Below are 12,976 nucleotides of genomic sequence, written 5' to 3'. Positions count from 1 at the left end.
ATCAAGAAGCTACCGAAAAAAAAAAAAAAGGTGGAAGGAAGTTGTTTTTGAAGTAATAAGAATATTTTTCCAACACTCCTCAGAACAGATAAATATTTATTTAGTCAAAACACGAGGACTGCTACCTTCAGCTGCTTTTTTAGTTGTCAATAAGCAGGAATAGACTTTCTCTTGTAAAAACAATTTTGTAAGTTTTGTTTGTGCAAAAAAAAAACACCAAAAAACACAGGAATATCTGATCTGAAAATGGACATCATTGCAGTCCTCCCTGAGAACTATTACCTCTGGTTATAACGAAAGTGTGAGAGAATCATAGAATCACCAAGGTTGGAAGAGACCCACAGGATCACCCAGTCCAACCATCCACCCATTGCCAATAGATCTCACTAAACCATGTCCCTCAACATAACGTCCAAACGTTCCTTGAACACCTCCAGGGTCAGTGACTCCACCGCCTCTCTGGGCAGCCCATTCCACCCTTTCAGAGAAGTAGTATTTCCTAACATCCAGCCTGAACCTTCCCTGGCACACAGTGTGTGTGCAAGTGTAGCTTCTTCTCAGTATTGCATAGGATAATTCTATTTTTTGAGTTTGAGAATCTTTTCTATGACTGCTAGTGGAGGAAAACTGGGGCTTTGCTTTTGAGAAGTTCTGACTGCTTTGAGTGAAAAATTTAGAGCTTAATGGAGCTAGTAATTGAAGAGAACTCCCTTACATTAACGTAGCTTAATTGTACTTAGCCCAGCATCTTTCTCTACGTTTTCAAGTGACAAAATGAGGGAGGATAAATTAATTAAACCCTAATTCTGATCAAGTCTGAGATGGTTTTGCTATGAAAATTCAAAAGTTCAACCAAATTGTATTTGACAGTTAAAGAGACAGTTACATAGGCCTACCTTAACATACATAATGTAAATAGCCTTCAGAGAAGTATGAATTTATCAAACCACCAACTACAAAATTTTTAATGAAAATTTTAATGAAACTAGGTGCTTCTGACAAAATTTACAGTAAAAATGGATTCCTTTCACTTCAGGCTCCTATGTGCAGCAGAAAGCCAAGCAGTATTGAGCAGGTTCTCAGACTGTACTTGAATGCCTTGACTCGTTTGGAGGATTGGGATTTAGGTAGGAAAGATGTAGTCAGACAGAGGGTCACAGCATGAAGTATGTTGGCAACTCTATGTGGTTTATAGCCCTTTCATGCTTTAAAGAGACTGTTGAAGATTTGACTTTTTAAAGTAACCATATGAATTACACTTGGTGCTCCCTCTGGAAAATGTGTAGGTATTGCCTAAATTACATTTGAAATGGCCAATTTGGGTATAGTAGCTGCTTTAGAAAGTTGATAAATAGTCAGACAATTAGCTTGCACTGAATTTTTTGAGGTTGCAGTCAGCAAATGTGCCCAGCTGGTTGGCTTAAAGGTAACACAAGTGGGTTTACACAGCTGCATTCACTGAATTACAATGTACCTGAAACAATTCTGAGCTGAGGGCAGGAGTGGCTTTTTAAAACTGTATGCCCTTCTTTTGGGGCGGAGGCACAGAGCAGATAATCTCCAAAAGCAATTTGTGAAGAGCATTGTTTTGTTTTTATAGTAATGCAGTGAAAGTTTTGTAGCAACTTCAAATGTCACTGTCTTAATCAAAAATTTTCTGAGGTGTGCAGTCTCATGTCTTTTTGTATTTAGTGAATTTAGCATAAGATCTGTAAATCTATTGATTTCTTCTTTACTGTTTCTTTTATTAAAATTGTTTTCAGAAAATGTACATACAGAGCTCCTTGTGATCCTTCCTAGTTTTATTTTCTACCATAAGAAACCATGGATGACCTGAGGGCCTGAGTCTGTACCTCAGACTTATTGCCATTAAGCCAAATTAGATGTTCCAGTTAATTCATTTAAAGTAGTCCAACTTCCTAACACTTCAATTGTTTTATAACTTTTATAGAGTATTTTCCTAAACTGATTTTACCTGCCTGTAGTGAGTTAACGGGTAGACCAGAAATACAAAACAAATGATAATAAACAGCAGATCATATATGTACAGACCATGTTTAGGTCACCGCTGTACTTTCTGTTTTAGACCCGCTAAAGGGCAGTCTTTTGATAACCACTGGTTTTGTAACCAGTTCTCTCTTAACAGTAGAAACACCCAGTACCAGTCCAGCTTTGTAGTTAGGCCACCTCTTGTAATCTGAAGATTTAGGTGTGCTGGGTGTACTGTATAATAAGTTGTAAAATTTGTTTATAGTAAAAGATTGAGTAGAACTTAACTCTGAAATTAATCAGAAGTAAATTGTTCTCAGTAGTTAGAGGAAATAATTTCTTAGGTTAGCTTTGCTTTTATTTATTTATTTATTGCTTTACTTATCTGAAAGAAACAATATTTTTGTTTACATTAAAATAAAAGTAAATGACGTGCAAAATGTTAATATATTTTAGCTAGGAGTTTGTTGTTAGATGGTCTTTGGTTAAAGTTACTGAGAATGTGAGAAATCACCTCTTTTTTGCTGCATTTTTACTTTTTATTTTTTAATTTTGTAAGTAAATAAGAATTGTAAAAATTGTTTCTGCAGTTGAAACTTGAAGTTCTTAAACATTGCTTAAAAGGTCATTGCAGGGTTTTAGGGTCTTTTTGCTAGTTATGTGGTTATGTTAGTTTTACAGATGTCATGGAGTTATCTAGATCAATCTATGCTCGTGATGGGGCAGTAGGCCCATGGACCCCCTGGCTCCCAAAAATAGGAGGGGAAAAGGGAAAGGGGTAGGGAAACAGGAGCTGGGCTCAAGGAGGGGAAAAAAGAATGGAGCAGCAGCAACAATCTAAGGAGGAAAACTTGTTTTACTAACTATGATATTGTAATGCAAGATAACACAATATAATACAATCTCATTGAAACTGAGGCTAATAAAATAAGAGAGAGTTTCTGAAACTGAAAGGCCTACTTGAATGAAGACGCACGGTTTGGAAGCACCCCCACCCCTCTGCCAGGCAGTGAGAGAGAGATCCCCTGACTTCCATGACATATCTTCCTTCTCTGACTGTGAGGTCCTCTGGTATATGTACTTCTTCTCTTTTGAGAAGCAGATCTCTGCAACGTTGTCAATCCTCGGAACTGGAATATTAGTCCTTTAATCACCCATTCTATATGTGATGTTATGATGTGGAATACCAATAGCAAAAAAACCATGACAACAGAAATCAGTTTGTTGTTTGATTTAAATAATTCTGTATTTCACTTCACACTAGGTAACAATACAGAGCAAAATGACTGCACAGCAACCATACCTGGCAGTATGCATCCAAGCTCCATTAGCAGTGACCTGTGACCGGTTCACCTTTAATGATTTAGGTAAGTTATTGTAATGCTGTTAAAACTACAGTGTCATATTCCTTTTTCTGAGAATGTTTGTGAGCCGTAGTTGAGTCTCCATCAAGAGAATCATTGCAGATACTGCAGTGCAAGAATTTACCAGTATGCCTTCTGTAAGCTCTGCAGCATTTTTCTTCCATTTGTGGAACATGACAAAAAAAGTGTGTGAGAATGGAGTTGGTTTTGTGATTAAGGTATGATCTGTGGCAGGTGAGAAGAGGCAGGGTGACAATCCAGTGATGGAGAAAGAAAATCAGTTTATTGTCTGGTCTTTTCATGGTGGCTTTTTTTTGTGTGTGTGTGTGTGTGTGTGTGTGTGCCAGTTCTGTCTGTGTAGAATGGCATTGGTGAACTAAAAGCAGGTACAGAAAACTTGACCTGTTTGCTAGCCTAGCACATGTTACAACTTATTAACTTTTGGTGATTCTTCCAATAAGATTGCAGATAGGATTTCTTTGAAGATTGTGAATGGAGCTGAGGAATGGAGAAGTGTGTCCTGCTGCCTCAGTTGGGACTAGTTTTGGATTGAAATGTGCATTACTGGTTCCTATTGAAAGAGGGCTTTACTGACTTGCTGTTCTAATCTGAAAAGACAGTTTTTGTTTCCTCAATGTGTGACAAGAATAAAGGGCTGATTGCTTCGTGGGATATTAAAATTACCATATAAAATAACTTTGCTTTGGAGTTTTCTGACTAGATTGTACTTTGTTTAAGGGGTTGGATAAAGGTAAACAAATGGAAATGACTATCCTAATTTCATGACGTATTTCCTGAAGTTCTGGAAATTGTATTGCTGTGGATGCTCCTATTATTTGATTTATTTATTTTTATTATTTTTTTTAGAACCAGGATCATCTGAAACTGTGGTCCTGTCTGTCTTCTTGAAGGGAAATTTTCCTCCATCGGAACTAGAAGGAAATTGTGTGTTTTCATGTAATACACCAACAGGTAAGCCTCTGAAGATTACAGATTTGTTTAAGGTCTTTTCTTTACATGTTTCTTGTTAGCTTTCTTTTGAAAATTTTTGAAGTCAGATAGTAATGGAAGAAATAATGATATACCAGATGGCTCTGCTATGGGTCAACAAGACCTGGATAGACTGGTGAGTTGAGCAGAGAGGAACCTTATGAGCTTCAGCAAGAGGATGTGTAGTGTGCTGCGCCTGGGAAGGAATAGCCACATGCATCAGTACAGGAGGTGCTGACCTGCTGGAAAAGGGACTCTCCAGAAGGACTTAGGGATTCCAGTGAACAGGAGCCAGCACTGTGCCCTTGTGGCCAAAAAATCCAATGGTGTCCTGGGGTGCATTAAAAAGACTGGCCATCAGGTCAAATGAGGAGATCCTCCCCCTCTACTCTGCTCTCATGAGGACACATCTGGAATATTCTGCCCAGTTCTGGGCCCCTGAGTTCATGAAAGATGGGGAACTTCTAGAGAGTCCAGTGAAGGGCCACAACGATACTTAGGGGCCTAGAGTATCGTCCATAGAAGGAGAAGCTGAGAGACCTGGAACTGTTCAGCCTGGAGAAGACTGAGGGCGGGGGAATCTCATCATTGTTCATAAGTATCAGAAGTGTGGGAGTCAAGTGGATGGGGCCAAGCTCTTTTCAGTGGCGTGCAGCAACAGGGCAAAGGGCAGTAGGCACAGACTGGAGCACAGGAGGTTCCATACAAACATAAGGAAGGCATTTTTTCACTGGGGGGTGACAGAGCACTGGAACACGCAGCTCAGAGAGGATGCATAGTCACCTTCTCTAGAGATGTGGAAGACCTGCTTGGATACTTTCCTGTGTGACCTGCTGTAGAGAACCTGCTTGGGCAGAAGGTTGGACTTAATCTCCAGAGGTTCCTTACAAAACCCGCAATTTTGTGATTCTGTGTAATAACGTATATCAAGACCTCATCTTGCTTCTTTAATTTAATTTTTTGTAGCATCATCAAGTTATGTAAACAGTCTTACAGGTGTAAAGTCATAGTCTTATGGCTTGGGAAGCAGCTGTACCAGCTTTCCCTCTGCCTATCAATTTGCTTCTGTTCTGCTCTTTAAGGGACCACCTCTTGGAGTGAGAAGTTTATTACATCTTTATGACTATTCAGCCTTCTGGGGCTGCCAACAAACATGACAATAACTGCCTCCCTACAGAGGACGAAAATAAGCATTGGGAGTGATTATTCCTCACTTCCCTTTTAACAACAGCTTAACGTATTCATTCTAAACAAATAAAGTTACCCGAAAGAATAGAAATTAAGTCATTCTATTTTATAATGCCCTAGTGACTCTAGTAATAGAATATGTAAATTTACCCTGCTATCCATAAATGAAGACTAGTTTATTTAGTTTTCTACACACAGCCTCAGGAATATGTATTAGACTACTTGAAGAGCTGTATTTATGCAGGGCTTCCAAGTTAAGTTAAACATGGCGTAGACCAGTTTAAGCAACCTGTTCTTTCTTCACTTCTCACTGCTTGGCTTTGCATCTCCTCCCTTGTTGTGCTCATACAATCAGAAGTTATTACGCAGCCAGATTTGCTGATTTGGCTCCTTGCATGAACACAGAGCTGTGCCAGTGCTAAGGGAAGGGTAATACGGAGTGAGCTACCATCAAAGAAATGCACATTATCCTATGTATGTGCTTTTATTTAAGCATCGCTTCTCGCTTGAAACATGGTATTTATGATAATAGTCTAGGTTGTGAGTCAACTATTAAAATATTTATGTACTTCTAGACAAAATTGAGGCTCATGGTTTTTTTTTTTTTAAGAACTTGATCTTGCCCTTGGTAGACTAGGCTTGAAGATATGGGCAGAGGATGGGAAGGAAAAGGATATTCCTCCCTTTTTCTTGAGAGCCTACACAAATGGCTTGTACTAGTTCAGTCCTCTCAGACTACTTATGCCTTGTGAATGACTTGCTGTAACTTCGTAAGTGTCCAACTTAAAGTGATACGGCTTTAGACAGCTATGATTGTATAGGTAGTATTCTCTTGAGCATCTTGGATCCTCTGATTCTGAAAGCATGCTTTGTGTTTTGCCAGTTCTGTGATTGTGCTTTCCAAGATGAGAATATAAAATTTAAGTGTTTTTTCTTATTGCCAAATGAATGCGTTATTATTTCATTCAGATGATATTAGTTTCACCTCTTGTATTTTAGTTATTAGGTTGAATTTTGCAAGTATGAAGTTGACCTTCTATCTTCTAGAAACCTTCTATCTTGAATACGATTGATTCTTTATATCCAGTAAAAAAAAATCCCCAGAAAACACATCTAACAAAATCAGTGAAGAAAATAAATGAAAGAAAAAAGTGTTTAGTGATAGAATTTACAGAACTTCTAAATAGAAGAGCATAAATGTTAAGGTCTTACTAAAAGTTTGGATATTCATTTAAATTATTAAGCTAGAATTTTTCTGTTCAATTACACAAAAAAGCAGAGTTTATTCTGCTTGTACAAGGCAAATAAATACTCAAGTAATATACTAGTACACAAAAATTGACTGCCTTTGTGACTTTATTTTATCTGAATAGGGACTTTTTCTTCTTTTTTAACATTTCATATTTGTGGCCAAATCAGTATTCAGTGCATCTCTGTGGGATTTTTACAGCTGGATGTTAATATGAGTCACTCAGTTGGATTGAATTGTGCTATTGATGAATGTGGTCTCATGTCTGGTGCTTTTTTTTTGGCTCATACTAGGTTTTTATACACTGTATTCTTAACAGTCATTTCTTTTAAACCTGTTACTACGTTTTCTTTTCTTTCTTATTAGAGTAGCATCTTATGTTTTTTTTTTCTCCCTTTTGTGCTATTGCTGCTTATACGGTAGAGCTCAATCCTGAAGGTAAGTGAATGGAAAAATCAGACACGTGAATGGTCTCATGAGTTAGCATATACTGAATAAAGCAGATCTGGAAGTGAGCTATTACATTACCTATTATTTCTGTAAGCTTTTCTACTTGCCTTGGATAGGTGGTGCTACAGAAGTGTGAATATTTGAGAGATTTGAAAGTAAGTGAAGCGTGGAAATAAGAAAAAAATATTCATGGGAAAGCAGAAACTAGTAAAGACACTTGCTGAAGTATGTCACACCTTACCATATATAGCATACAGAAATTTTACAATATACAAAATATACTAAATACCTTGTATATTGAGATTAGAGATGGAAAACACATCCGTATGCTCCTTCGGTATTGTATTTCTAGCTATTTATTCGACCTTCACTAAGAACTCATTGGGTAGCACAATCACAGCTTTTTTTTTTTTTTTTTTTTTTTTTTTTTTTTTTTTGTGTGTGTGTGTGTGCAAATGAAACAGCCATTAAGGTTTTGTAGCTAACTCTGCTGTTTGGACAGAACAGCTCTGAAAGTGAGGTCACTAACATCCATTCATTGCAGTTCATTTTAGAAATCTTTTTCAAGGCTACAAGGCAACTTCCAACTTGCACAACCAGTACTAAACTTAACTGTCATTGTGGTAGGTAAGGTATTTACAAAAGGTTCAATTAAAAGACAGAGCAGGCCATGAAAGGTACTTTACATATAAATAGGCTAAAAAGGGAAAGATAGTTCTGCAGTATAGTTGTGTACATGTATTGGGTAGGTACAGTTACCTACCAACTTTAAAAAGTACGTACGTATTAAACACAAATTCACCCCTGTTTGAGGGAAAATAAAGTTGTCATGGATTTAAAGATAACTATTTCTTTAGTTTGCAGTTTTCTCCTAAAAATAAGTACGCTTAGATGTGTATGCGTTTGTTTTGTCTTTCAGTACTGATGTTCCAATGAGCGTATCAAGAGAAGTGGAAAGGTAGATAACTGTGTTAACAGTTGTCTTCCTCTTCTTGTTTCTGCATATTTTAGTGGTTCTACCAGAAATAGGTTCTTGAGCCATCTCAGTACAGTGTTTTTTGTTTTTGGGTATTTTTTTTTGAAAAATAGCTACCTCCCTACATCAGGTTTTTCCTCTCCTAAGTAACTAAAAAAAAATACTATAAAAACGTTTGTGTAATTTGAAAGGGTGACTTTCTAAAAATGAAGATTCTCTGTTTTAAGAAATTTGTTCTCCGTGTGAAAACTTGCTGATGCTGAAGAGAATACTGTGGAACACAGTGAATCTCCCTGGGAAAATTTGTTTAGTTTACTGTGAGGTGCACTGGACTGGTTAAATTCATTTCATCAGTACCAGAGAAGGCATGGATTTTCTGCATATTTTACATCCTAAATTAGAGATCTGTCCTTGAATTCTTTTCTTCTTACTATGTGCATCAGATGTTTTGTTATTGACATGATTAAAATCGGATAAAGTAGTTGATTGGAAAATGAAATTGTAACTGTGGTGTTACGTAACTGTTTTGATAGATTATAAGTGCATAGTATGAATTACTTCAAATAATACTATTGTTATAAGGTAACCTTTTACAAAATTTCTGTTGCTTTTCAGTTTTACTTCTGTATATGGCAGTAGGAATCTGACAAAAATATTTATTTTCAAGTTTTTCGTTATTACAGTGCTAGAATTGTGTATCATTAAATGTATCCCAACTGTGAATGAAGTGAAATCCATTACTAGAGATAATATCAAATAACTGAGGAAGTTCTGTTTTCCACACATTGTTGCCATTTTGATTCTTCTTACTGCCACTTAAAATTACTCTAGCAGACCTAACAAACATTGTATTTCAATTGAATATACTTCAATAAGTACTTTTCACTGTGGTGATAAATTTTGCTGGAGCTTTTTGGTTTGGTTTCTTATGTAGATGGTTGTTTTGGACTCATCAACTAGAAAACTCCATAACTAGATACTATTTGATTTAGTTTCGATCTGATTTTTCTCTGAAGTATTGAAAAATTTTTCAATATTTCAGATAGGCAGACTTCTAACAGACTATCTAGGAGAAGTTGCATTGAAATGAGAAGAACATAATCTATTTAAATACAAAAACATCTTAAAATCCTTTTGTCTAGTTTTGTTACTAAATTTTTCCTGATGACAGTACTCCGTAAGTTTAATAGTAAGATGTTTCTAAGATGTTTGTACAATGTTTTCATCAAGAAAGAATTATTTTTTCCATCTGACTGTGAAGATACATTTGAATGAATCATTCTGAAAGGTCATGGATTTATTTTCAAGTATTTTTCAGGAATTTTCCTTGGAACCTAGGGTTATTCCACTTTTGGGACCTATGTTGAGTCTTCTGCTGTTTCTACACTGATTCTTTTTTTTCTTTCTTTCTTTTTTTTTTTTAAATAAGTTTCCACTGAATAGCTACCTGGAGGCATTATTAGCCAACCAAAAGAACTAATGAACTACGAACTGACAACCAGCAGGGTGAATCTCAGCTTTCTAGTAGCAACCTCTCTTCCCCCAAGACAAGTCCTTGCAGTAATTTTTCTTTGCAAGAGATCTGTGAAGTAGCAAACAAACAAAATGTTAGCAAAAAATGTTGCTGTAGATGTTGGTTGAACAGCTAAACTATGTTTTTATACTAGACTTCTCAGCTTATGTGACTGACAGCCTGTGTAGCTTTTATTTTCATGACTCCTTCCATCCTGGTGTGATCCATGACAGTAAATTAATATACTATTGTTAAACATGTTCTATGTCGAATTCTGCTGGAGTGAGTGTTGGGGTTAGTGTTTGAATTTCATATTTTTGGGAAATAATGAGTGTTTGTTGTTGTCAAACAACAAGTCCGAGAGCCCCTGGAGAGCAATATTCAGCCAAGGTGCGGCGAGGGACGAGGCCACACACCAGTATGGTTTCTAGTAGCCAAGCCATTTAATAACTGCACACAGCCGTTTATATAGAGCGGTACAAATAGCATGCTAAGTACAACAAGGCATGGTTCTCATAACTTGCAGTTGCTTGCAGCTTGTCTCACGAGACCTGGCACAGTGGTCTCTATTGCAGCTCCGCATTCCTTTTGCCTACTCCCCTCATTGTTCTGTGTGAGGCAGTGATCCATAGCAGCTGTTTTGCTCACAGAGATAAACCTGACCTCCCTGGGTCAGCCGTCCATCCACAATTGTTATTATGATATTAATGCTATTCTCAGTAAGGTCTCTATAATGATATCTGTACCTGAACAAAACAATGCTTATTAGCTGCTTCATCAAAGAAGTCCCACTCAAAAAAACCATACAGACTGGCTGTCCAGAAGAGCAAACAATCTGTATTTCATGGCCCCTAGCATTTTCATCTTTCATGTAGAACATACTGTGTATCATCTGACATGCCAACCGTTTTAAATAATACTTAGATCCGTACAAATCTGAGTCATTCTAATGAATATGTTTTTGTTAGTTTGAAAACATCCTCTTTTCTCTTGCACCATTCTGATAAAATTATGTGTTCTATGATAACATTTAATGCACCTCTGAGTAATAATTCAATATTTAAGCAAGTAGGGGCTAAGCAGATTCCTTAGGAGCATTATTCGTTAAATCCAGATCTAATATATAGTAGTTGAGTCTCATCTGAGAGGGGCACATTATAGCAATTCTGGGATTTTACATTGATGCCATGAAGGCTGTTAAATGAGAGTTGGGCTCCCCTTAATTTTTGCTTTTGTTATTATTGACACTATTATTGAAGCATATTCTTATCAAATTGATCATTAGTAAATATTCTGATTAAAAAAAAAATAACAAAAAGAACAACAACAAAATGGGAAGTTATATAAAAAAAAAACATTTGGAGATGTTGATTTAAATTGGAAAATGTGCCCATACAGAGAGGCAGTCAATTGCAATTTCTAATTCTAGTTTTCAGGTCATTAATTTGTTCTGTCCATAGTTTGGGTAGGGATTTTTAAGTTATACATTTGCACCTCTGTCTTGTTTGTCAGAAAGAGAGTGTCATAAAAACAGCTTTTGATGCTTTTCGATGAAGAATGGGTGTGGTTTTTGTATAAAAATAACAAAAAATAAGACGATGTATGTTCTTATAAGGGAGGTAGTTTGTGAGTGTTCCTGATGAAAACACATATTTCAATTTTGTGTTTGAAGCGTATGGGACAATCATGCAGCTGTCTCCTGTATTGAAATAGAATTGTTTGTTTAAAGGGTTAAATAAACTGTTACCAATCTTTATTGCATGTTAATTGGCGTGAATGCAGTCATGCAGTGGATTTGGGTAATAATGTTTGCTTCTCATTTACTTATAAATATTCACTTTGAAAGGTGAATAAGGTATTCAAGTTTGAAGTTGTTTTACATGGAGTGTTAATTAAAAAAAATTGTAGATTTTGTTATAGGATATTCTTTAATTGCATTATAAATACCTTGTAATTCCTTCCAGGACAGCAGCAGAAAATATCTTTTATTCAGAATAGGGGTATGACAGATGACTCTATATGTTCTTTCACTTTAGGGATACCAAAAGTTGCCCAGTGTAAATTCAAGCTGCCTTTGCGATTAGTTTGCTTTCCAGCACAACCTTCAAAATCAGCAAACCACAAGCTAACCATTGATACCAATAAACCTCCCATCAGCTTTCTCACCATTTTTCCAGGTAGGTTTTAAAATAAGCCTCTGACAGGAGATGTATTAGAAACTCAGATAGGAATTGTTTGTGAGAAGTATGAAATAATTAACAAAACTAATATGAGGATGTTTAAAATGTACATCTTGAAAAAAATGATGGAATAACATTTCAAAGTAGATAATCAACCTTGCCTAGTATATCTGACTTTAATTTAAAAAAAAAAAAAAAAAAACTGAAGATTTTTGTATGCAGGTAATATGAACCAGATCTACTTTTTCTGTATCCAGAAAATAATTTGATACAAAATGCAACTGTGGTGTTTTAATGGAGAGAGTGTGGGCATTCTTTTTGGGGGGTTATGTGGGTGGTCATGAGATGTGAAGAGGAAACAGGGCAGAGCGAAGTCATAGATAAGTACAGTTGCTTTGGAGAAAGATTTGTGAAATTCTTGATATACTAGTCTTGAGGTGAATTATGTATAATGTTTGCAAGAGTAATATAGTAATGAACAGAGGGAATTAGATGATAAGTGGGACTAGTAAAATATGAATTAACTATTATAAAAAATATTCTGCTGTTATGTGCTCGTGATTTGGAAGAGGTAGAAAAGGTGGAAGTTATCACAGGAATACTCTGTGGTACAATATTGTGTGAGCATAAGTGAACCGCTAAGGTGTCCAAGGAACATTTGGATGTTGTGTTGAGGGACATGGTTTAATGACAACTATTGGTGGATGGTTGGACTGGGTGATCCCGTGGGTCTTTTCCAACCTTGGTGATTCCATGATTCTAACCTAGGATGGATTAGACAAAATGGTTCCAGGCAGGAAACAAATAAGGTACTATGCACTGGCATGCAGTATTGGATTCTGGTTGCTGATACTGAAAGTGAATTTAAACTCAAAAGTGTAAAAAACGCTGTGAGAATTGCCTAGGGATTTGAAGAAGAGAATTAAAAGAGAATTACTCATTTAGATGAATAAAATACTGGCCAAAAAAAAAAAAAAAAAAAAAAAAAAAGGAAGAAGGAAAATAGGAAAATGAATAAACAGGGCTTATAAAGTGACAGTGAATAAGTTCAATCTGGCAGTGATTAAAGTTCTGAAC

The 12,976-nt window shown here is 36.3% G+C and overlaps 1 protein-coding gene across 21 annotated transcripts in view; it reads left to right on the top strand.

Annotated features, from left to right (window-relative positions):
* The window catches only part of BBS9 (Bardet-Biedl syndrome 9), a 304,545-nt gene that overhangs the window by 59,152 nt on the left and 232,417 nt on the right, over positions 1–12,976 (top strand). For 17 of the 21 annotated variants that reach the window (XR_005855929.2, XR_005855930.2, XR_005855928.2 and 14 more), the window contains 4 exons: positions 3,254–3,356; positions 4,221–4,325; positions 7,204–7,218; positions 11,756–11,896. Coding sequence is in view for 17 of the 21 variants with exons in the window: in XM_040690175.2 (XP_040546109.1) it covers positions 3,254–3,356; positions 4,221–4,325; positions 7,204–7,218; positions 11,756–11,896 (364 nt within the window). In the remaining 4 variants the exon portion in view is untranslated. The remainder of the gene's footprint in view (positions 1–3,253; positions 3,357–4,220; positions 4,326–7,203; positions 7,219–11,755; positions 11,897–12,976) is intronic. The other 4 variants (XM_040690177.2, XM_046938136.1, XM_025147547.3 and 1 more) reach the window with 2 other exon arrangements.

Source organism: Gallus gallus, chromosome 2 (assembly GCF_016699485.2).
Source record: "Gallus gallus isolate bGalGal1 chromosome 2, bGalGal1.mat.broiler.GRCg7b, whole genome shotgun sequence".
Classification (NCBI taxonomy): Eukaryota; Metazoa; Chordata; class Aves; order Galliformes; family Phasianidae; genus Gallus; species Gallus gallus.
Note: the sequence above shows the minus strand (reverse complement) of the source record. Positions and strands in the feature narration are given on the sequence as shown.